The following is a 26,365-nucleotide window of genomic DNA, read 5'->3' on the forward strand; positions in this document are numbered from 1 at the left end:
ACATTAAGACCTCTCTCTTTATGAGTCACAGTCATCTTGTATGGATTGTACACTCTCAGCTTGAGGCCTGTGAGTGGCTCAAAGAATCGGCACCCCCCCCACCTCAAGGTGGTACTTGCTACAGCTTGTTACAGCTGTGTCTAAAGAAGTGTTTTTTAAAAATGTATTTTCTTTTTAACTCGACATGGTGTCCTAAAAACGCAGCACAAAATATGCCTGTCTATGCTTGCATAAGCAGTGCAACGGTCAAAGACGTCTTTCTATTTCATGTTTATATAGAAAAACAATTAAAAAAACTGCACAGACAAATGCTAAATCACGTTCTGTGTGAACACCTCTACTAGTTCTTGTGCTGAAGACCTTCAAAGAGATCTACTCCTACTTAAATCTGACATGAATTTTTTTTTCATATATAAATTATATGTGACAATTTATTGTGAAGGTCACTGATGGTCTCTTCCTCCTTGAATGTGTTCAAAATGGAATAGTTAAATATACATTGGACAATGGTCATTGAAATCAGTCTCGGTATTCTAAAATGCCTAATCCTTATTAACAAAAGGTTTGTTGTCCCTAGCAGGAAGAATTCATTTATGACTTTTTATTGGTCCACAGGTTGTCAAGGCAAATGTCATGATCAGCCTGAAGGAAGATTAGATTTCTCACTGTGCTTTAAAATCTGTATTCAGCCAGTAACCAGAAATATGTCTATTTGTGTCTTTCTGCATTTCTCATTAAGGCTGCGGTTATGCCATTTGTTCTTCATCAGCGATCTTTCAGTGGCATGTTAGAACAAGTATTATTGTGCTTGTATGTTTGAAGGAAAGATGCATTATGGCCAATTTGGAATACTTGCAGACTCTAGCAGCTGACTGAGTAATCCTGTGAAATATTCCTTGATATTTACTTACGCCAGTTTATCATACCATTTATTTGGCTTTCCCACCAAGAATGTCCAGAATGAGACCATGACATTTGCCAGTCGTGATGTAAAATAAAACTCCTACAAAAAAAAAAAAAAAAAAAAAAAAGTAGACTTTATCAGTACAAATGCCACAACCTTGACCTTAACGCAATGTTAACCCAGACACTGTGCTTCAGCCCCATTTCACTTGTCAAAATGTATTAGACGAACTCCAGTAAACAACTGCATCATGTGGACCTCATGTTGGTTTGACTGGCACTGTTATAGAAACTCTCATTTGTCTCTCATCTTACATTGCAGGTTATATTGAAGAAGCTTGTATCATCCCCTGCCCATCTGACTGCAAACTCAGTGAGTGGTCAAACTGGTCTCGATGCAGTAAGTCTTGTGGCAGTGGAGTCAAAGTACGATCCAAGTGGCTTCGAGAAAAACCTTATAACGGTGGAAGGCCCTGCCCCAAACTGGACCATGTGAATCAGGTATGAAAACTCAGAATTCAGTCATATGTATTTAATGCTGTTGGATAAGCACTTGTCTTGATGATTACTTACCAAGGTGTCATGAATGTTCAATTAAAAGACCAAAAAGAATAACATGTTTAATTTTTTTATTTATTTATTTTTTTTATATTTTTTTTTAACACCCAAAGTAAGAGGTTTACTAATATGTTCAAACAGTTGGGGAACTTTTATGCTTTATCATTGCAGTAGATTATTAAAGATTGCAGGTCTGAAATGGTGTCAATAAACACAGCATGAAAAGATTGTTCTCTGAGGTTTTCTAAGTGACTGATACATGGCATGTAACAACTTCTCTGCTCTCCATGTTTTCTCTTTCATCTCCTGTATTATCATGGTGGGAATCCTGCCACAGGCTCAGGTAAAAATCTTAAGTTTTAAACCACACAGAAACACACCAATGATTGAATTTTGCACTCTCTTTATTAATCATTTGGTTTTGATGAATTATGTATATGTTTAGATTAATTATTAATTCAAGATCTTGATAAATGTACGACTTGACATGCTGAAACCTAGGAATTATCTGAAAAGTAGTGCGGCACATTGTTAACCTTCTCGGCTTGACTCATGGATATTAAAGGTGCTATAAGTGATTTTTACATGGAAAGGTATTAAAAAATTTTTCCTACTCCCTGAAAGATATTAATGAAATAAGTGTCATGAGATATCTCATCTGTCTCTGTGACAGCTCTAGACTCTGTAAAAACAAACAGAAATGTGTCAGTGGGCCGCATTCTCTGATGCTTTCTGCCTGTCAGTCATTTAGCGTGTTCTCATAGTATTGTAGTTGCAGCAAATTATTAAGGCTTAATGCCATTTTTATGCCGTGTTGTTCATAACAGTTGTAGGTTGAGTGCGCTATTTTGCTGCTGTTGTTTTTAACAACCGTTTATGCATGATGTTGGTCTCAAAGCTCATATGGTATCTTTGGAGTGTGGGGTTTTGGAAAGACGGGGCATGGCTAATCCAACGGCTCAATCTCGTGGAAGTAGAATGGCTGAAATCGCTTACAGCACCTTTAAGTAGGTTACATAATGTTCGCTTACATGTTCCTTCAGTCTATGGCAAAAGCAACTGGTTTAGACTAAGTTTTTGTTTTATGCAGCCGGCTATTTTTTTTAGTTATTACAAATTTTCTTTAAGTCTAGTCAGGTCACTCAATGGCCATATTTGTAACGCCTATGTCAAGCTATTTTCTATTGAGACATGTACAACTCCTATCTTCTTGAATGGGCAAAGAACATATTTCAAATTAGCAATATAATCGGACAAAACATTGGTATCATAAATTGTGCTACTGACTTTACCATTAAAATGTATTACACTTTTTTAAATGAAATAAATATTAATATATATGAACTAATATTCAAATTTTAAAGTCAGCTGATTTTTTAATTGATGTTGTTTCCTTAGTCCACAAGAGAGGGCAATGAATACATAAACCATACAGCACCGTTATATTATTGCATAGAAAATTCCTACCCTGGCTGTTAAAAAAAGAGCATTTCATATTCAACTATTTTGCATAAAATAAAGAAATTAAATGTTTTAGTCCATATTCTCAAATGTTAAGTCAAAAGTAAAATGAGGGGGGAAAACGCTTCAATAGACAGTTCACATGGTGTCATACTTGCACTGATTCCTACTTTTCCAGACTGAAGCTTCATAATAACAGTAAAATACCACATTGTTTTTTTTTATTCAGTACAGTTGTATGTAGAGTAGCAATATTCATAGATAGCAGTGGTATTCGGCTGAACTCGGTGGTGAGTGGCTCAGACTATGAGCCCAGGCCAGGGGCTGTTCAAACAGATGGACCACAACAGACCGGAACTGAATGCAAGGGTATCTAGACACACATTTACAAGTTGAATATCTTTCCTGACAAAGCATTTAAACAACTCATTGCTTAATCTGAGAAACGCTTATAAGAGAGCAAGACGCAGCAGCCAAAGACCTCCACCAACTGTAAGGGGCTGTTCACACCAAACGCTTTTGTAACCATCCATTTATTTTTCGATGTAAATGCATGCTAGACGATTGTCTTTGTTTCCCTTTGTTTTTGTTTATTCAGCTTCTCGTGCAGGAGTGCCGTTTTTTTTTAGATGATGTGTCTAATTAAGAAGAACTTTAAAAGCATATTGAGACCTGCTTTCTGTTAAACTATTTGTTGCACTGTGTCTAGCCTTTTTTAGCATAAGAATGTGATAGATCTGAAGTCATAGTATTACAGTGAGGATAAAACAAAAAAATTGAAATCAGATGCGTTTCTGATTTGTTTATACATTTCTCTCAGCTGCATGAACATATTAATTTGCTTTCACACGTCACTAGCTTTAAATATGCAACTTAGCTGGCTAATGAATGCATAAACATGACCAGCTGGATATAAACTAATGCAAATAGGTAATAGATGGTAACAATCATGACATTTATACATTTGGGTAGGACTCGCGTGTATTTTTGTCACATTGTTCTAACCGCTTGAGGTTAGCTTTAATGTTAGCATCCTCTCAGCCTTGTCGGCAAACATACTGCTGTTCTCTAATAATGCAGCATCTAGTTAATGAATTAATTACTTTATAATGAGATGACAATGTGTACTGTAGTGTAATGTATACATACCTTTTCGTTGATGATGTTTCATTCTTATACTGTATAACGACAGCGGACCCTTCCCAGCCGCTCCAGCACTGGACGCAACTGGGAAAAACAATCTGTGTGTATTTTTGCCGATAACCGATAGTTCCAGAAATCTGTTATCGGTGCCGATTAATCGACAAAACCGATATATCAGTCGACCTCTACTCTGGTTATAATCAGTTATAATTGTTGTTACGCCCCTGCTGAAAGCGCTGTGGTGTATTTTCAGGTGTATGAAGTTGTCCCGTGTCTGAGCGACTGCAGTCAGTATGTCTGGGTGGCTGAGTCGTGGAGCGTCTGGAAAGTCAGCAATGTTGATCTGAAGGAGAACTGCGGTGAAGGTGTACAGACGAGGAAAGTAAGGTAGGCATATGACAAAAAACAGCAACAATACTATTACTACTATTATAACTTTATCATAGAAAGTTCATGATAATTGGATGAACACCTCCTGTGTTTTTTTTTATAAAGGTGCATGCAGAACACTGTTGATGGGCCTTCAGACCCTGTAGAGGACTATCTCTGTGATCCAGAGGAGATGCCTCTTGGGGCCAGAGAAAGCAAACTACCCTGTCCAGAGGACTGCGTTCTGACTGAATGGGGCCCTTGGAGTCGATGTCCATTGGTAAGAAAATATATTGATCAGGAACCTGTGTTTGAACACAGTAACACCTTACAATTAGGTTCTATATGTTAGCAATCGTTAATATAGTATGAACTTACAATGAACAATCACTTTTGCAGCATTTATTAATCATTTAACGTAAATTTGTAAATGTATTACTACATTACTATTTTACTAAATATAATAATAATTTATAAATATAATTTATGAATATACTACAGTATAATTCATGTAATTACATATTCTTATTCTGTTATCATAAATAACTTTTAATGTTAAAAATGTATTAGTGTATAGTGTATGTTGAAATAACATTAACCAATATACATGCTTTATATGTATTGTTTATTATTAGTTCATGTTAACTGTTGCATTAACAATTGTTAATGTATTAACAACCTTATTGTTAAGTTTTACCACGAACTCTAAAGTTGAATATAGCATACATCCTCATTTTCCCCCAGGGCATCTTGATGGGTAGTTTGACCCTTGCCTTAACATTCCACACAGCATGTTGTGTATATGAAGCTGAGTTCATCATATTTTTTTTTTTATTTTATTTTTTTTATTTTTTTTTATGCTTACGTCCCGTGAACGCCCCAACCTTTGTCTGGGAACTTAAATGCATACTGATGTGCCAGTGGGAGGCTAGAACTCTTCCACCTATTTTTACATTTCCTGTAGAGGAGGATTTGACACACAGCATGTTTTTTTTAGAGTAGCTCACGAGCTCGGCCAACACCAATTGAACGTTGTATCATACTTGGCCGGCGGTGCACCAGCAGTCAGTAAATACAGAAATAATAGGAAGTCAATGGTGTGAATAGTTTTTTTGTATGGTGGGGGTTGGATGCTTGGAGCTTAAATTCAACTTCTCAGTCGGGCTGTGAGCTTACGCTTTAAATATTTTGCAGTGGCATAAGTCTGTGTATAGGCATTATTGAGGATTTTCTCAGGGGGAGGGTTACTCATGTCTTTCTCAGTGTGATTCCCAGGCCGGCTGCCACCAAACTGCAAGGAAAGCTAATTGCCGTGGATACTAAGAGCATCCCTGCAGTGAAAATGCACGAAAGTTTAAATCGTCTTACACATGAATGTTCTGACATCAGAGAGGAATTTATTTCCATCAAAAAAACAAAAAACCTGCCAACATCTGAAATAGCAAGGACATTTGAAAGCAAAATTCTTAGTTGCACATACGCTGAGCATTTGAAGATGTCCTTTCTTTTTTCACATAGATTGTATATGTTGTTCATTTCCCTGCTGAAATAATAATAATAATAATAATAATAATAATAATCTTGAATCAAGCTGGTTTGATGGTTGTAGTTATTCTACCAGCCTGTTTAAATTGGTCTGTTGGCTGGTTTTAAAATGGTTTTGAACACTTTTTTTTTTTTAACTGGTCAGGCTGAGAGACCAGCTAGACCAGATGAAGACCAGCTTAAAAGAGCAAGTACCAGCAAAGAACATTAGGCTTGTTTAAGTTGTTGTCGTTTTTTTTTTTTTTTTTTTTTTTTTTTTTTAGCAAGGATACATTCATTTGTTCATTGAAAGCTCTCTGTGTGTGTTTAAGCCATGCAATGCAAACAGTACAAGGCAGAGGTCAGCCAGCCCTATCCGTCTGCCTGGTGAAGGAAAACAGTGTCCTCCAACAACAGTGAAGGAACCATGCACCATTAACACCAACTGCTTCCATTACTCTTATAATATTACAGGTAATTATAGATCACAACTTAGCTACAGCATCTGCTAGCTGCCAGATCCATGTAGAGATCAAGAAATCACAGAGATCTGATATGCTGATTGTGGCTAATCATCTGTCATTTTAAATGGTTGGTGATTTTCAGACACTTAGAACCAGAAAGGGAAATTTGAGTCCGAGACTGGCACTTCAGTCGCAAATAAATTGACTTGAGACTTGACTTAGACTTGTAAACAATTGTCTTGAAACTTGAACTAGACCTCAGATTAGTGACTTGTGAACAGAACAATACATGAAAATGATTGCTTTTCGACGAGGTTTACCAAAAGGTATTGGAGACTTGACTTGGACTCAAATACTAAAATCTCAAAGTCTGCTTAGAACGGTTCTGACTGGATAATATGGATGAACTTACACATTTTCTGATATTTTACATCCAGACTGGAGCACGTGTCAGCTGAGTGAACGAGCGGTGTGTGGGGTTGGATTCAAAACACGCATGTTGGACTGTGTTCGCAGTGATGGCAAATCTGTGGACCTCAAGTTTTGTGAGGAGGTATGGTAATATTGTTTACAAAATATGTAAATATGAACATGTGAGTATTGCTGGTTTGCTTCTGTTATTGTAAATACATCTTTGTTATTTCAGCTTGGTCTTGAGAAAAAATGGCAGATGAACGCTTCCTGTGTGGTTGAGTGCCCCATCAACTGCCAGCTGTCTGATTGGTCATCTTGGTCTGAATGCTCTCAAACCTGTGGCCTTGCAGGTAGGCCACCATTAGAACTGAATTCACTCTGAAGCACTGGTAGTTGGATATGAAAATGTACTGTTTTTTGTGTGATTAAATTTTCCTGGATCGGTTGGTTAATTTACACTCTCAGCAGCTCCCAGTTTAAATTAGTTTCACAGTCTATGTCGGAAAATATAAAAAGCTTCAGGAGGGTTTTTTTTTTGTCTTTCGGTCCAAAATGTTGTTCTTTTATGTTAGCTAGTATGACTGGTTCCTCAAATGGCATATTTTAGAGAATAGCACTAAGCTCTTAGTTGTCTTTTAGTGTGTTGACTAAAACCACAAAAAATTAATGGTGTGAGAACAATTGTGTTATCTCCCAAAACCAGCGCTTGAGAGGCGAATAACAATGTCCTTGAGTGAAATTTCATCTGCTCTGACGATTGATTAGGGACCCATTATGTTTGTATGCTTGGGGCCTTAGAGACCACTCCACCACACGAGGCCTTTGAGAGCCAATGGCCAACCGCAGCTGCTTTATGAAACCTGTACTGGCTTAGTTTATAGTGGCATCCCTAATCTGTCCCCAGGCAAGAGGATTCTCACAAAGATACAGAATCAGCAGGAGAATGGTAGCTCTCGACAGAAAGAGAGCAGTCCTTAGGCTTGTGCACTGACACAGATGCCAAATACACTACATGGCAAAAGTGTGTGGACACCCTGTTCTAGTTAATGGGTTTGGTTTTTTCAGCTACACCTATTACTAACATATGCATAAAATGAAGCATAAAGCCATGCACGTAAAGACAAACTTTTTTTAATAGAATGGGCCCACAAATCAATAAAGAAATGGTTTACTGAGTCTAGTGCAGAAGAACTTGACTGGCCTGCACAAAGCCCTGACCTGAACTCCATTGATCAGGCCAACATGCAATGGCCTAACCTCACTGATGCTCTTATTTCTGAATTGGAGAAATTCCCTGCAGCCATGTTTCAATATCTAGCCTTCCAAGAATAGTGGAAGCTGTTATAGCAGCAAAAAGAGGACCGACTCCTTATTAATGGTCATGGTTTTGAAATTAAACTTGCAACAATCGCATATGGGTGTGGCTTTTGGGTGTCTGCATAATTTTGGCCATGTAGTGTAGATATATTTTCAGACAAGAACTTTAAATGACAATAAATCACACCCAGAAATGTGCAAGATAGGTATTGGGCATGTATTGGGCAATTATTCTTTTCTTTTTTTTTTTCTTTTTTTTTTTTATTAAAGGCAACTGGAGGTCTGACACCACAACTCTACTGTAAGTGAAGCAAAGAGCTGCATGCAACAGCTTGCAGTGGCTACCCTGTGGCTCACAGTTATATGCTTTCTGCCATAAACATCACACCCTGGCCACCAATAGAGAGATGGCAAATAGTCAGGAAAAGATAAAAAGGAAGATAGATAGGACAGAGAGAGAGATGAGATATGAGAGATCCCTACAGCTTGAAACTCACACAAAGGCTCACAAGCACTTGTGTATGTGCAGTTTTCCCAACTGAAGTCAGAATATAAAAAAGAGTAGGCCAGGCACTGGAAGTTGATTTGGTTTGTGGTTGTAGGAAAGCAGGGAGCTTCAGAGAGGATTGTCTGCAGGGAAAGTCCATCACAGCAGGTTGCGGTGAAGATGAATTGCACCTGTTACAACTAGCTTCAGGGCAGTTTGTCAGCCGGGGACTAGGCTATGATCATGTTTAACATTACAAAGTGCCTAGCCATGCTCTACGAGGTTGTGTACATCTAGCCTTTTCAAAATAAAACAAATCAAGGTAGTATTAGTTACACTCTTTGCAAGCCAACATGGAGGGACTGTGTTCTGTGGATCTGTAATTTAAACTGCATCTAACACACAACAAAAGTCATTGATTTCCAATGGAGAGTCACATGGGGGTTGCGTGCAGTTCCAACCATTTGTGGATGCGGAATTTTCTGATCCATTTTGAGCTTCAGATGCGTTGAATTTAGGACTGTCAATCGATCAAAATTTGTAATAAAATTATTATATGGTATGCTGATTAATTAATCGAATGAATAGCAGATAAAAATATAAGTTGAGAAATCCCCTCAAATAACAATAATTCAATAATTATTAAAATTATAAACTATATACTGTAATATATATATATATATATATATATATATATATATATATATATATATATATATATATATATATATATATATATATTATGAAAGATAATAATTCAGATAATTAAAATGCATTACACTATTGTGGCAGACAAGTAAAGCATTGATAAGACAATACAAAAACTGACTTTAGAATTCAACATTGTTTTTTTTCCATATTATTGAACTTAAGTCATTCATCGGCCAACATTTCACAGCAATACATTTTTCAACTGAACTCATCAATCAATCCTAGATTTATTATGAGGGCTTGTCTAAGGATGCGTCAATGTACACATGCATCAGACGGATGCTTTTGGAGCGTCTTTCTTTGGTTGTGTCATGTCATAAACATATGTTTTTAGGTCCCTGTGTCAAGTTAAACGTAGTTTAAAACTTAGAAAAACATGTCTTGAGATCCCTGCTTTTTGGATTTGTGCTCCATCAAGTGTTTAAACGCAAGAACACGTCATTCTCTTGTGTTTTCTGCTGTCACTGTGTGTAGTTTGTTCTCTGAACAGCTGCGCATTGCCTATACAGCTAAATTTTCGCTTACTGCCCCCTGGAGAAAACAGGTTGTACTTAAAGCTTGAATTACTCCGATGGTAGGAATATTCTTTATTACGGTCCAGGGACATGATTAATTGCATTCATTTTTTTTAATGCATTATTTTTTATATAATTAATCACACTGAATTACATATTAAATCGACAGCCCTAGTTGAAATATTTCAACTTGTGCGACTAGATTGTATGGGGCTACCCGACTGGATGTGATGTTTTCTATTCAAAACTATAACCGCAAAGTGAGAAATATGAAAGGTTTTTGACTTAAACTTTATTCTAAATGCCTGCTACTTTGGTATTTTGGATGGTAATGAATGTCAGAAATGATCTTGCAAATATATCACAAAAGACTTTTGTAATTAAATATGTGATTTAAATGTGTACATTTGTCATTTATTTCTTCATAAATCATATCTATGGATTTGTACTCTCTATTTACAACATTATTATTATTATTATTATTATTATTATTATTATTATTATTATTAATAATAATAATAGTAATAATACCATCATCATCATATCTGTAATAACAGTACTAATATTAAAAACAACAGTAACTTTATTTTTTTTAATTTTATTAATGAATTAAAATGAATTAAAGTAATTGTTTGTTTTTTGCCAGTCTTTTATTATGATATAATTTATCTTAAATTAATCCTACCCCTAAACAGCACGTAGGACAAACTGTGATGTATAACTTTACATTCTTCTTTTTAAGTGGGTGGTCCTTACCAGGACCATGGACCAGACCTATTGCCTTTTGTCATAGCTGTAACTATGTGAGATGAAGGTGGAAGTTTATAGCAGAATTGCTAATTATAGGCTTGCTGACCTTGGTGGTTAACACTAAGGGAAGATGTACGTGTATGGGTCTCTACAGAGGCACACGGAGAGAAAGAGAGAGAGACCTACAGCTTTGTGTTAACTGGCGCTACTTTAGTGTTGAATAGTCAATGGCCTATATTTCAAGCTTATTACTGCACGGAAACTGTGGCCTATTACTGATTCCCAGACCCTTCAAAATAATATCCATCTAGGCCAAGGAAAAACACATAAATACCTTTAAATGATTCTTAAGATCATTGAGTAATTAAAGTAATGCACATTTTCAAGTTTTGTAAAGGTTCTGTTATTTGGTTCTTTGTTGTACCTCCTGCCGTGTGAAATAATTGTACTAGTAAGAAAAGGGTGTGGCAGACTCATGCTTGTGCATTTCCCATTGAGACTATGACTAATTGACAGAGTTTTATTGCAAGAGTCCCCTGGGCGCCACTCTTAAACAGCAGGATGCATTCTGCCTGAAAGAGTCTGCACTCCATTTCTCTCTATAGCCCTCTGGCATTGATTTAAGAAAATCAAGAGAGAGAGAGAAGAGAGTTGAATATTCAGAGTGGTTTTAGGGCATGGTATTATGCTCAGAAAATGCCCGGTAGATTAAGTTATTCACAGAGGGAAGGAGCATTACTACACAGAAAAAATCATTTTTGGCTCTCCTTTGGGGAGGGATTGAGTTACCTGAGATAGTGTGTGTAACGTGAGATGATTCACTAACAGTAAAAGCCTTTATTTCATTTGAGGAGTCTTGAGTCAGTGTGCTTGAGGTTAGAGCGCAAGATGGACATCAAATACTGTGTGCATCAGGAAAACTACACTGAAAAAAAATGTTTTGTCAGTTCAACTTAGAAAATGTACTTCATGTGGTAACATCTAAATTAACTGGTTTTGTTGAAATTAAAGACAGTTTTTCAGATACTGAATATAACTAGGTTTAACTAACCTGAAATACCAAGGTTTTACTAAGGCATAACTTTCAGTAGATACAACTTGATTTGCCCTGTAAGGTCAAATCACATTTTAACTTTGATCTATAACCTAATATGTCTTCTAAGCTCGAATCATATTTTCACTTTAATGTAAGTTAATTTCTTTCTTCGTTTCAAATCACATTTTCACTTTAATGCAAGTTAATTTCTGCATTCAGGTCAAATCACATTTTTTAATGCAAGTAAATGCGCCCATTGAACACTTTTCTTCTGTAGGCTGCAACTAGGAACAAACCAGGAAACAGGACAAGGGGAATGAAACAGCACAGGACAGAGCACAACAGGGGAAATAAATAGGGAAGAAAATAAGGAGGGTAACAAGGGAAGGCAGGTGTAACTGATAAACTGATAACAAGACAAACGAGGGGGCGGGGTTTCACTCAAGACAGAATTGACATGAGTGCGCATGGCAATGAAAAACCAGCAAAGTCATGTGCACTCATACAACAAGGGAGACGCATATGAGTGTCAGGATCCAGCCACAAAAACTATAAACAAAGTCAACAGAAGTGTCAGGATCCTGACATGACAGGGAAAACGCAAGGGTTTCCAATAGTGAAGCTCCGTCATGCGAACAAAAGTTGAGAATATTTCAACTGTCCTCTGTTATCTTTCTCTATCAGGCTAAAAAGATAGTAACTGTGGAGAGAGAGCCTGGAGAAGAGTTTCAGTATTTACTGGTACATTGTCAAAAAGATATAAACTCAGCAAAAAAGGAACGTCCCTTTTTCAGGACACTGTATTTTAAAGATAATTTTGTAAAATTCCAAATAACTTTACAGATCTTTATTGTAAAGGGTTTAAACAATGTTTTCCATGCTTGTTCAATGAACCATAAACAATTAATGAACACGCACCTGTGGAATGGTCGTTAAGACACTAACAGCTTACAGACGGTAGGCAATTAAGGTCACAGTTATAAAAACTTAGGACACTAAAGAGCCCATTCTACTGACTCTGAAAAACACCAAAAGAAAGATGCCCAAGGTCCCTGCTCATCTGCGTGAACGTGCATTAGGCATGCTGCATGGAGGCATGAGGACTGCAGATGTGGCCAGGGCAAAAATTGCAATGTCCGTACTGTGAGATGTGTAAGACTACAGGGAGACAGGAAGGACAGCTGATTGTCCTCGCAGTGGCAGACCACATGTAACAACACCTGCACAGGATCGGTACATCCGAATATCACACCTGCAGCACAGGTACAGGATGGCAACAACAACTGCCCGAGTTACACCAAGAACGCACAATCCCTCCATCAGTGCTCAGACTGTCCACAATAGGCTGAGAGAGGCTGGACTGAGGGCTTGCATCTTCATCATCATCATCGGACTGAGCTTGTCATTGCAGGCAATCTCAATGCTGTGCGTTACAGGGAAGACATCCTCCTCCCTCATGTGGTACCCTTCCTGTAGGCTCATCCTGACATGACCCTCCAGCATGACAATGCCACCAGCCATACTGCTCGTTCTGTGCACGATTTCCTTCAAGACAGGAATGTCAGTGTTCTGCCATGGCTAGCAAAGAGCCCGGATCTCAATCCCATTAAAGCACGTCTGGGACCTGTTGTATTGGAGGGTGAGGGCTAGGGCCATTTCCCCCAGAGATATCCAGGAACTTGCAAGTGCCTTGGTGGAAGGGTGGTGTAACATCTCACAGCAAGAACTGGCAAATCTGGTGCAGTCCATGAGGAGGAGATGCACTGCAGTACTTAATGCAGCTGGTGGCCACACCAGATACTGACTGTTACTTTTGATTTTGACCCCACTTTTTTCAGGGACACATTATTCCATTTCTGTTTTTCACATGTCTGTGAAACTTGTTCAGTTAATGTCTTAGTTGTTGAATCTTTTTATGTTCATACAAATATTTACACGTTAAGTTTGCTGAAAATAAAAGCAATTGAAATTGAGAGGACGTTTCTTTTTTTTGCTGAGTTATTTTAAATAGCCATCTCTATCCATGACTACCTCTACCCTCTGTTGCTCACGCCTTCCAAACGGACCTTTCACAGTCCCATGTTTCCAACACTCCTTTGGAGCTTTCCCTATTGTGTAAGCACCCTTACTGACGTGTAGTGATGGGCACTTTCGAAACACTTCATGAAGCTTCAAAACCTTACAAATCATTTGTTTCAAACCAATGCTTAGGAGGGTGTATCAAACTGGCGAAGTCACGTGATTTCAGCAAACAAGGCTTCGTTACGTCATACTGTTTCGAAACAGTTTCTAAACATTTCGCTGTTATGCTAGGGGGCATTGATTCCACAGAGAAACTCTGAATTAGTGTTAAATGCAGGGTGTAACTGATCTGGAGTCGGTGCAGAAATAAATTAGATCTGTAAAATCAGACTAGTTGCTGATTTGAATTTTATTCATTTTAATTTCCCTGTCGATCACCTTGAGTTGTGTTCCCAAAGAAAAATAAATCAAAATGTTGTGTTTATGAAATTTGAGCGAGACGTAGATTTATTATATTTAAAGAGATTTATTTGTTTTACAAAAGGTGAATCTGGAATTTCATCTATTGTACATGATAATGTGCCTTCACTTTCTTATTTGTTATTTAGTACACCCAAAATGGGCAATTCAAAAACTGCTGCATAAAGTAGTCGTTCACATGCTCGTCATTTAGTTTAAGGCACTCAATGTGTGAATTTGAGTCCCATGTTGTCTGAGTGTAATTTACTACCATACCGTTTCGTTTTCAAATGTTTATTGCACAATCTGACAAAGCATAAATATTTGTAAAAATGTCTTTATACAACAAAGTTCCCTATCTGTCACTCACTTGACGTTGGTGTCGATGTAGTAACACTAAGGGTCACTCTTGGGAGCCCGAGACACCTCTGGTCTTTGATAAAAGGCCAATGAAAACTGGCGAGTGGTATTTGCATGCCACTCCCCCGAACATATGGGTATAAAAGGAGCTGGTATGCAACCACTCATTCAGATTTTCTCTTCGGAGCCGAACGGTCATGCTCACTGAGATGAATACTACTGTTCATTCACCTCTGCTGGATACCTTTTGCATTTAATTGGGCTGCATGCCCAAGTGGCTGCAGTACTCGAGAGCTCAGCAAGAGTGGTTTCCTTGTTCCCTGGGTCACGTATCCGGTGTGTACGGCTGGCATCACAACCACCGTCCACCACTCCATTTGGCAGGTTGGCACTCCAGCGGTGGTCTCCCGCCCTGAGCGCCCAGCTGTGGCACAAATCCGCCCCCGATGTGACAGTCTCCACAGGTCACGAGGAAAGGCCTCTTCCTCCCCCGTCCCAGGCTGTTCCGGGGGTGGTCACAAGGAGCCAGGTAAGTGCTTCGATGTCCTCGGACTCAGCACGGCCACGACGTGGTGTGGCACCTCGAGCTCCGCCCCGCCGCGAGGCCCCACCTGCCGGTACATCCGATGACGTTGTCCCTTTGGTCCCCCTTCTGCGGAACTTGGACGCATGGCTTGCACCTTCCGGTCCGTCATGAGGGCTGGTCCGGACCGTCTGACTTGGCTGCACAATTCATTTCGCCGGGCATCCGCCCAGGTTCAGCGGTGTCCACTTCACCTTGGTGAACGACGCCTGTCCCTCCAGCCGAGATGAAGAAAGGGTTTTACAGCCCCTACTTCATTGTACCGAAAAAAGGCGGTGGGTTGCGGCCAATCTTGGACCTGCGAGTACTGAACCGGGCTTTACACAGACTCCCGTTCAAGATGCTGACGCAAAGACGCATTCTAGCGAGTGTCTGGCAATCAAGATTGGTTTGCGGCGGTAGACCCAAAGGATGCGTACTTTCACATCTCGATCCTTCCTCAACACAGACCCTTCCTGTGGTTTGCGTTCGAGGGTCAGGCGTATCTGTACAAGTCCTCCCTTTCGGCCTGTCCCTGTCTCCTTGCATCTTTACGAAGATCGCAGAGGCTGCCCTTGCCCCGTTAAGGGAGGTGGGCATTCGCATTCTCAACTATCTTGACGACTGGCTAATCTTAGCTCACTCTCGAGACGTGTTATGTGCACACAGGGACCTGGTGCTCTCACACCTCAGCCGACTAGGGCTTCGGGTCAACTGGGAAAAGAGCAAGCTCCTCCCGGTCCAGAGCATCTCTTTTCTCGGTTTGGAGTTGGACTCAGTCTCCTTGACGGCGCACCTTACGAACGAGCGTGCCCAGTCGGTGCTGGCCTGTTTGAAGGCATTCAAACAGAAAACAGCGGTTCCACTGAAACTTTTTCAGAGGATCCTGGGGCATATGGCATCCTCGGCGGTGGCCACCCCGCTCGGGTTGATGCATATGAGGCCGCTTCAGCACTGGCTCCAGACTCGAGTCCCGAGATGGGCATGGTGCCACGGGACACACCGCGTGGCCATTATGTCGGTCTGTCACCGTCTTTTCAGCCCTTGGACCGACCTCTCGTTTCTACGAGCAGGTGTTCCCCTAGAACTGGTCTCCAGGCGCGTCGTGGTCACGACAGACACCTCCAAAACGGGCTGGGGCACTGTTGGCAACGGGCACGCAGCCGCCGGCCTCTGGACGGGTCCGCGGCTGCGTTGGCACATCAACTGCCACGAGTTACTGGCAATTCTGCTCGCCCTGCGGAGGTTCCGGCCGTTGATCCAGGGCAAGCACGTGCTAGTTCAGACAGACAGCATGGCAGCGGTAGCATATGTCAACCGCCAAGGTGGTCTGTGCTCCCGCTGTATGTCACAACTCGCCCGCCGTCTCCTCCAACGGAGTCAGCAGCACCTCAAGTCGCTGCAAGCCACTCGCATCCCAGGCAACCTCAACACTTCGGCAGACGCGCCGTCACAACAGGTTAACCCTCAAGGGAGAGTGGAGACTCCACCTTCAGGTGGTCCAGCTGATTTGGAGTCGATTCGACAGGCACAGGTGCACCTGTTCGCCTCCCAAGAATCCTCCCCACTGCCTGCTCTGGTACACCCTGACCGAGGCCTTCCTCGGCATAGACGCGCTGGCACACAGCTGGTCCCCTGGCATTCGCAAATATGCATTTTCCCCCAGTGAGCCTGCTTGCACAAACCCTGTGCAAGGTCAGGGAGGATGAGGAGAAGGTCGTCCTGGTAAGCACCCTAATGGCCCACCCAGACGTGTTGCTCAGACCTCACGCTCCTCGCGACAGCTCCCCCCGGGCAAATTCCCCTGAGGAAGGACCTTCTTTCTCAGGGAAGGGGCACCATCCGGCACCCGCACCCAGACCTCTGGAATCTCCATGTCTGGCCCCTGGACGGGACGCGGAAGACCCAAGCTGTCTCCCACCTGCGATGGTAGACACGTTCACTCAGGCTAGTGCTCCCTCTACGAGGCGCCTGTATGCCTTTAAGTGGCGTCTGTTCGCTAAGTGGTGTTCTTTCCATCGGGAAGACCCCCAGAGATGCACAGCCAGATCAGTGCTTTCCTTCCTGCAAGAGAGGTTGGAAGGGAGGCTGTCCCCTTCCACCTTGAAGGTGTACATTGCTGCCATAACAGCACACCACGACGCAGTTGACGGTAAGTCCTTAGGGAAGCATGATCTGATCATCAGGTTCCTAAGAGGCGCCAGGAGGCTGAATCCCTCCAGGCTGCGCCTCGTTCCCTCATCGGACCTCTGTAGTTTTTCAGGGTCTACAGAGAGCCCCCTTTGAGCTTTGCAGTCAGCCGAGCTTAAGGCACTCTCCTTGAAGAATGCCCTCCTGACTGCACTCACTTCCATCAAGAGGGTAGGTGACCTGCAAGCGTTCTCTGTCAGCGAAATGTGCCTGGAGTTCAGTCCGGGCTATTCTCACGTGATCCTGAGACCCCGACCGGGCTATGTGCCCAAGGTTCCCACCACTCCTTTTAGGGACCAGGTGGTGAACCTGCAAGCGCTGCCCCAGGAGGAAGCAGACCCAGCCCTGTCGTTGCTGTGTGCGATGCGCATTTTACGCATCTATTTGGATCGCACGCAGAACTTTAGAGTCTCTGAGCAGCTCTTTGTCTGCTTTGGTGCACAGCGGAAAGGAAGCGCTGTCTCCAAGCAGAGGATCGCCCACTGGCTCATTGACGCCATCACTATGGCATATCTCGCCCAAAACATGCCACCCCCGGTAGGGCTACGAGCCCATTCTACCCGTGGTGTAGCGGCTTCTTGGGCCCTGGCCAGAGGTGCCTCTCTAACAGACATTTGCAGAGCAGCGGGCTGGGCAACACCCAACACCTTTGCAAGGTTCTACAACCTCCGGGTGGAACCGGTTTTGTCCCAGGTAGTGGCACGCAACACAAGCGGATAAGCTTGCACATAGCGCCTTCCACCTCCTTTTGAGCTGAAGACGTGCGCTGTTAATTCCCAGTAGTGTTCACAAAAGTTGTTCCCTGGTTGACTTCCTCCGAGCCCTGTGGCAGTCGAGTGTTCGGAGAGACTCGCTGCTGGCCCAGTACACGCGCTAACTAAGAGCCCGGTTCTGGGGTAGGTGCTCCGCATGTGGTGGTTCCCTGTAAGGCTAACCCCATGCGATCTATGTCTTCCGCTAATTCATTTCCCTGCTGGCAAACTGCGTCTTCCTTGGGCAGAGCCCCTCTGCCCCAGTCTCCATGTTGTAGTAACTCCTCCCCCATTGGGCAGGATCTACCTTGAAGGCTCTCCACATGGTTGGAAAGACCATGGAAAGACCATGTGATATATTCTTCCACTTAAATATCCCCCCCCTCTCTTGGGGCGAGGTGTGGTCTCCACGGTGTCCTCCCCTTGGGAGGGACACCCCCCCGACTAGACCTGGTGGCCCAGTCGGAAAATCCCCCTTCTTTTTTAGGGAGTGGAAAAAGAGAAGGGGAAAGAGGCCACGACTGGGTTAAAAGGGCCATTCGACACTCATAACTGTGTTGGGGGTGGTTACGTGTCGACCTGGTGTTCTGGCTATGAGGCACACAGCATGTCTGCCCACCACACACCGCCAGTTCACGTAACACAGTTCAGCCTTGTGGCGTTTTGTATAGGGACCCCTAGTGTCACTGCATTGACACCAACGTCGAGTGAGTGACAGATAGGGAACGTCATGGTTACTGGTGTATCCTCCGTTCCCTGATGGAGGGAACGAGACGTTGGTCCCTCCTGCCACAATGCTGAACTACCCGCTGAAATGGCCGGACCTTATATCAGCTCCTCAGCGTAAAACCTGAATGCGTGGTTGCATACCAGCTCCTTTTATACCCGTATGTTCGGGGGAGTGGCATGCAAATACCACTCGCCAATTTTCATTGGCCTTTTATCAAAGACCAGAGGTGTCTCGGGCTCCCAAGAGGGACCCCTAGTGTCACTACATCGACACCAACGTCTCGTTCCCTCCATCAGGGAACGGAGGTTACACCAGTAACCATGACGTTTTGTTTTATAAAATAAAATAACTTGTTTGGTATTTAAAATAATTATAAAACAGTAGTCATAAAAAGGCCAACTTATATATGAAGGTCTACATATTCTCCAAATATTCAGATCTGTTTATTCCAGGATATTGTAGACAACCATGAAAAATATTTGACAAATACAAGGCAGTAAATAATTTCCATGCTTTTGACTCAAGTCTTCTCATTGCATTTACATGACTGTGACCAGCATATTTCCTCCGCGTGCAGCATTCCAAAGCAATTGGTTCAATTGGCTCAAAGTTTCGGAAAGCTTCATTTCTGCCATCACTACTATTGTGACATGCTAGTTGACCGTTGAGCTCACTCCTATGGTTAAAATGCGAAGATGTTATCTCAGTACGCCTTCCATCGCAACATTTTTTTCTTTGTATGTACTTCAGAGCAGATCTCCTACAGATGACACAACTAGACAAGTACGACAATACAGTCGTAGTGCGCATGCATCGAATGCATCTGTACCAAGCTCTATTGAGCTGTATTGGAAATGGTATGTTGGTTCAAAGTAACTCAGTAAAGTTAATGCAACAATTCCTTGTTTTATGTTACATAAACCTGACTACATTAGGTTACACCAGCAAAAATTAGTTTTTATAGTTTAAATCAGGTAGAAATAGCTCTTTCAAGCTACAACTGCAAATGTCTTTTTGCAGTGTAGGGCGTTGTGCTTCCATTGTTTGAGTGAATTTAAAATAACATTTGTCATTTCTTATTAAAAATGTTATGTTAGAACTACAATGTCTGAACAAACATCAAACACCTATGGTTTTAAACCTTTAACACATTGCTACAGTACAATATCTCAAAGAAATCTGTCTTTTCCTCAATCTTTCTTATAGGGAAACTCTGGAGGAGGAGAACTGTGATCCAGGCCTCTCAGGGAGATGGAAGACCATGTTCCTCACATTTGGAACAGTGGAAACCCTGTCCTGTTAAACCTTGCTACAGCTGGAGATACAGCGCTTGGTCTCCTTGCAAGTCTGAGGTAAATTTTTTAACAAGTTGGAGACAATAAGCTGAGATAAAGACCACTTGGAATCAACACATTTTCTATTAAAATCAAAAGTTTGGGCTGGACAAATTAAAATAGTCAATAGGCTTTAGATATGTCCCAGCCATGAGCCTTATAGTTATTCTGTTGTGGATGGTATTGGGGGAGGGACATTCTTGTTCTAGAGAGTGTTTGATTGGACAAAAATGTATGTAGTGCAGGATGAGTCATCAATATAACACCCCCAGTAATCAAAACAAGCAAGTACAATCCCCCCATTAATTATACCATGATCAATGGAAATATGTAAATGCTTCACGCCAAATCTACGACCTTGAATGAGCATATAATTCACGATGCAGCAAGCTGATATCTTATCAATGTTTTTACTGAAGGCTCATTGCTTTACAGCAAACCATTGACAGTCCATTTTAACTGAAGTTATGTTTAGGTATATTTGGAATATCCCTTAACCATTTTCAGCTTCGCCTTATCCAGAGAATTTCTGCTAGTCTTCCTCCTGTCATCAGTCTGACTTTCAGGGCCCAACAGGAGGTTTAATTAAAGACAACAGACTGTCCCTTTCTCCCTCTCTCCCTGTCTCTCTCTTTCTTCTCCCCCGTCCACCTCATGGCCCCGTCACAGTGCAGACTGTGAAAGAATATTGACTCTGCCCTTTGTTCTATGCTGCCTGTCTCGAAGTAGAGTCTTCTGACAGCTCTCAGCATTCTCATGTAGCATTGCTTCACTTGTACCTTATGTTTTCAGACATTTTCAGCAGGCATGACAAAATACTGTAGGTAGCTGAAAGTCCAAAACATAAGGCAGACACTGTACTGAGAAACATTGCTGAGATTTTTTTATTATTATTATTATTATTTTTTGTAAAACTCTAGTATTTGTGCCCTATTTTGTATGTCGAAATGCAAAATTATACAAAATACTCCACAAAGATTTTTGCCTGTTTCCAGGTCTAAAACAGAAAAACCCTGCAGAAAAAAAAAAAAAAAAAAAAAGCAGCCTAAGATGTGTGTGCTGGTCTTTGCTGTACTTCCAACCTGGTCAAGCTGGTCTGGTTTGCTAGTTTCAGAAGGGTTTGGGGCACCCCTCAACTGGATAGGCAGGTAGACCAGCAAAACCAGCTGAACACCAGCTTGGACAGGCTGGAGACCAACTCGACTATCTGAAGACCAGCTTGGCCTGGCTGGTAGACCAGCTAGATCAGCTTAAACCAGCTAAGACCAGCAAAGCAGTTTAGACAGGTCCCCCAACTGGACAAGCTTGTCTGGTTTGCTCATTTTAGAGGGGTTTGAGGCACCACTTAAACCAGCTTGCTGACAAGCTAAATCAGCCGAACACCAGCTTGACCAGGCTAAGAGACCAGCTAGAACTCACTGAATACCAGCATAGGCTGCTTTTTTCTTTCAGCAGGGGAAGTGTTCTTGTGTAAAAAAAAAAAAAAAAAAATATATTCTAATACTAATATATATATATATATATATATATATATATATATATATATATATATATATATATATATATATATATATATTAGAATATTTTTTTTTTATATATATATATTTTTATATATATATTATAATAATTATTTTTATTTTTTTGTGCCAAAGCTGGTGTCTAAATTCAGACATTAATGTAAAAATGCTCTGTTCACATTAGGGTGCGCAGTGTGGAGAGGGTCTTCGGTTCAGGAATGTGTCCTGCTTTGTGACTGATGGCTCTGGGAAGGATCAGGGCAGTATGGTGGATGAGGAGCTGTGTGGAGACCTGGAGCAGACAGTAGATGGAGACAAACAGATTATCCTGCAAGAGTCCTGCACGGTGCCCTGCCCAGGTAACATTTTATGCCACAACCATGTCTATCTGAAGACCACTCATGCCTGCTCATGCAAGCATTTAAATTGTGCCACACTAATTTGCTGAAAAGACCAACTTCCACTGAATTTCCATGCTGATTCAGGCTGGTTTGAGGATGGTAACATTATAACAACAAAAAACATTATGGTTTGTCTTGCCCAGCCTAGCCAAGCTGGTCTAGCTGGTCTCCCAGTCTGGCAAGCTATAAAGTTCCCAAAACCTCTAAAACCAGCCAACTGACCAGGGAGACCATATAAGGCCATCCAACCATTTAAGTTTTTTTTTTTTTTTTTTTTTTAGCATGGTTGTGGCAATTTGGTGCTTTTTTTTTTTGGTCAGTTCCTGGGTTTCCATCCAACTATTTCCACTATGCCATTCTGAAATTGCGCATAAGAAATTCTGAATGGAAATGCTTGATGTGCAAATAAACTCAAAATTTGCTTAAAATCTAATGCGCTAAGAGGTGGATTTGCTAGAGTTTCGCAGTAGTTAAAATGAGCATGAAGGTGATGGAAACAATTATTTTGCCAAACGATGACATGTTTTGACCATTTGTGCACAACTTGATGTGACTGGCTCAATGAAAGGACAGATCTTGGCACACGATTCTTCGAACATATCTCTTGACATTCAGAAATGTTTAACCCACAGCTGGTCATTAAAGTGGGTTCTCATAATCCGCCAGAACAGTTTTGAGCATGGGCGCTTCCAAGTATGTGAAGGCTGGTGGCATGTGGGCATTGCATCCATTTTAGCCCTCATTATACCAAATATTACACTTGTTCTCTTGTTTTCACATTTTAGTTGAATTTTTAGAAATGCACTTAAAAAATGCTAAACATTTCTATGGAAACCCAGCTAGTTTTTGAAGTTTTTCACCTGCAAAACAATGGTGGTCAACCAGCAAGATTGTTCTGGTGACGCTGGTTAACAAAGGAAGTCCTGCTGGTGGGGACACTTCCCATCCAAAACACAAAAAATTCTGGTGAGCAGCCATGAAGGGTGATAGCTTTCAGATTTGTTTTTTGTATTGGTGTTGAAAGTCAAAGTTTACCTCAGTTTACCAAGCTAAAGCATCTAAAAACTTCCTCTGACTGACCTAAGGGAGTGCATTAAAGAAAGTTTACAAGCTTGTGTTGCTCTGTCTAGTAGCTTGCTTCTAAATCAGACAGACTTTGGCACTTTTAGAAGTCGGCATAATTTTATGAGACACTGAAAAAAGATTGCCTGGGACGTGTTACAGCTACAATTTTACCATCTCAAATGCCCTACTGAATTACTTTATACAACCTTCTGTATTTCCTCATACAGACTGGAAAATTACCTCATACAAACTAGAGTATGTCAAGCTTTGAGTTTTTATACAATAATTTCACATAAAAAGATTGTAAACAGAAGGATTTCTGTACAAGCAATCTTCTGAAAGCATTTCGGGTTCAGCAAGCAAGTTTGAGTGACAGATAAGACAACATTTTGACATGTTCTGGTTGGCAGAAGTAAAGGGTTGCGACAGAGTTTTGTCCAAGGGGACAGTGTCAGTAATGATGTACCATCATGTGTGTGGGGCTCTAAGGTTTGTGTTGTGTTAGGGTTAGTATCAATTAGATGATGCGTTGCTCTCAGTGTAGTTGTGATTTTGTGGATTGCCCGATCCATCACCTGATCTGACCTTTGACCCCATCATTCTTCATCTTAGAAGCCTAGAACCCTGACGCACATCTCGTTTCACCCCAATCTATTAAACTCCAGCTGTAACCTACTACTGTGCTCTGTTTTATCCCATTTTTCCTGTCCCGATCTCCGATTGCTTTTTTTTTTTTTTTTTTTTTTGTATAGCAGTGTCAGTAATTAACGTTTTATTAAGAATCAATATTTGCCCCCATAAAATGCATTTACATTTAATTTTATCTTTTATGTTTTTTTTTTTTTTTTTTGTTTTGTTTTGTTTCTAATTACATTAAAACACAGCATGTCGTCCATTTTACAGTATGTCAAATACTCCAAACAAATAAGTCTTGAATAAAATTTCATTAAATATTCAGTATCAAAGGTTGGATAACAGATAGAGAAAATGAGAAATTGTCTTTAGGACCACATTTTGAATATTTGGACACTTTCCATGGCATTTTAGCCAAATACTCTGGTTAATGTCAGACCTTGCTCTGTGTATAGTGCTAAGTAAAGCATTCTTAAATTATAAGCATCACAAATATGGGAATTAATTTGACCTTGTGCACTAATTCACATCTGAATATTCATTCTCATGCAGTGTGTTCTTTAATAACATGTATCTTCTGTGACTTTAGCCAGCCATTGTCAGCTATTCACACACCCACAAACACTGGAATCTAGTCTGTACTCTCAGGTGTCATGTCCGCCTCTGGCATTTTACGGTGCACACATGCTCTGATAATAATAATCATAGGATTAGGGCTTTGTGGAAGGATAACTTAATGAATAATTAATATGCTGGGAAATATTCACAAATCAGCACTGATGTTATAATAAGACAGACTAACCTACTTCTACCAAAACTATCCTGAGACCACATGCAAATTGATAAAAAGTGGATTTGAAAAGTGGACTTTTGGCATTCTTAAAGGAATAGTTCATCCAAAAATGAAAATTCTATCAACATTTACTCACCGTCATGTTGTTCCAAACTCGTATGACATACTTTTTTTCCTGTGGAACAGAAAAGGAGATGTTAGGCAGAATATTAGCCTCAATCACCATTAACTTTCATTGCATCTCTTTTTCCATGCATTGAAAGTGGATGGTGAATGAGGCTGCCAGTCCCTAACATTCTTCCTAACATCTCCTTCATATGGGTTTGGATCGGCATGAAGGTGAGTAAATTATGACAGAATATTCATTTTTTGGGTCAACTATCCCTTTAATATTCTAGACAAAACTACTAACTTTTAGACCCAGTAAGTTTTCTTAATTTATCTCTTAACCTCTTTTAATGAATCACCCATTAATATTATAACAGAGGTGTTTGCTTGTTCTGCAGGTGAGTGTTACTTGACGGACTGGACCGCATGGAGCCCGTGTCAGCTGAGCTGTATCAGTGGGGACGATTTGGGCTTTGGTTCCGTACAGGTGCGTTCTCGTGCTGTTGTAGCTCAGGAACCCGAGAATCTTCTGCAGTGTCCAGAACAGGAATGGGAAGCCCGGCCGTGTACAGGTTGGTCTGAAACAACCAAGATCAGCTGAGTTAGGACTGACATTGAAAATTTGACAGTTAGATACAGTACTGTACAAAAGGCACATTAGATGTTTCATTAAAACATTTGTTTTAAGATGGTTATTTTTTTTCCTCTGTTTAAGTTGTGTAAATTGGAAATATATCAATTAAACTGAATAGAATAGAAGTAGAACAAGGAGTCCTGCAACAGATGGTATGGCCGCCGCAGAGCCAGAATGTCAACATGATTGAGTCAGTTTGGGATTGCATAAAGATACAGAAGCAATTGAGACAGCCTAAATACATAGAACTGTTTACTGCAATTTGTATGATGTTAATGGATGAATAAAAATGATTCACGGCATTAATTTTGAAAACATCCTCACTATAAACATTTTTCACAACTACCTAAAACTTTTTTGCACAGTACTGTACTTCTTACAAGACAATCACCTAAAAGTGAAAAAGTTTCTGAAAATGATAAGTTCCATTATTTTTCTAAATTTTTGTTTAAATCTAAATTTGTACTATTTTTTTTTTTTTTTTTATGTTTTAAGAGGGCCAGTGTTATGAGTACAAATGGATGACTGGTGCATGGAAAGGCTCATCTCGACAAGTCTGGTGCCAGCGCTCAGATGGATTAAACGTCACAGGTGTGTACTGTACAGTATGTGTGTGCTCATTCTGATCTCTCTAATTCTCTAAGGCCTTGTCTAAATGAATTCGTTTTTGTTAAAAAAAAAAAAAGAAAAAAAGTTTTTTTTTTTTTTTTCCAAAGTATGAGGGACTAGGGAGCCATTCAAGTGTGGATAAGAGGCATAAACATGGCAAAAACAATGCGTTTTCGTTAGAGCTGTCAAAGTTAAAGCGTTAATGCATGCAATTAATTCAAAAAAGTTTAACATGATAATTTTTTCTTAACATATTCACTGTAAATAAAGCATAAACCACCATAAACACTGGTCAGATTAGGCCGGAACCTTTGCAATGTGTCTGCCCGGACTCATTATAATGATGCACACGCCACAAACACACACCAGCCGTGTCAGTGATCAAATGATGGGGAAAGGACCTCTTAATGCTATTTGTTGTACAAAACTTGCCCAGATGGGACTTCTTATAGAAATCAAGTACTCTGCAGCCTCTGTAATGCACAATTTAATTACCACAGAAGCATGTCAGGTCTAAACTATCACGAAAATGCAGAACGAGACA

General features: G+C 40.7%; 1 protein-coding gene across 1 annotated transcript in view; it reads left to right on the plus strand.

Annotated features, from left to right (window-relative positions):
- LOC127425334 (thrombospondin type-1 domain-containing protein 7A) overlaps positions 1–26,365 on the plus strand; it is a 145,530-nt gene that overhangs the window by 102,811 nt on the left and 16,354 nt on the right. Inside the window, exons 14-23 of the mRNA XM_051671191.1 lie at positions 1,226–1,404; positions 4,319–4,452; positions 4,561–4,714; positions 6,291–6,432; positions 6,860–6,975; positions 7,069–7,186; positions 19,934–20,079; positions 21,763–21,937; positions 24,977–25,150; positions 25,708–25,803. Of these exons, the coding sequence (XP_051527151.1) occupies positions 1,226–1,404; positions 4,319–4,452; positions 4,561–4,714; positions 6,291–6,432; positions 6,860–6,975; positions 7,069–7,186; positions 19,934–20,079; positions 21,763–21,937; positions 24,977–25,150; positions 25,708–25,803 (1,434 nt within the window). The remainder of the gene's footprint in view (positions 1–1,225; positions 1,405–4,318; positions 4,453–4,560; positions 4,715–6,290; positions 6,433–6,859; positions 6,976–7,068; positions 7,187–19,933; positions 20,080–21,762; positions 21,938–24,976; positions 25,151–25,707; positions 25,804–26,365) is intronic.

Source organism: Myxocyprinus asiaticus, chromosome 34 (assembly GCF_019703515.2).
Source record: "Myxocyprinus asiaticus isolate MX2 ecotype Aquarium Trade chromosome 34, UBuf_Myxa_2, whole genome shotgun sequence".
Lineage (NCBI taxonomy): Eukaryota > Metazoa > Chordata > Actinopteri > Cypriniformes > Catostomidae > Myxocyprinus > Myxocyprinus asiaticus.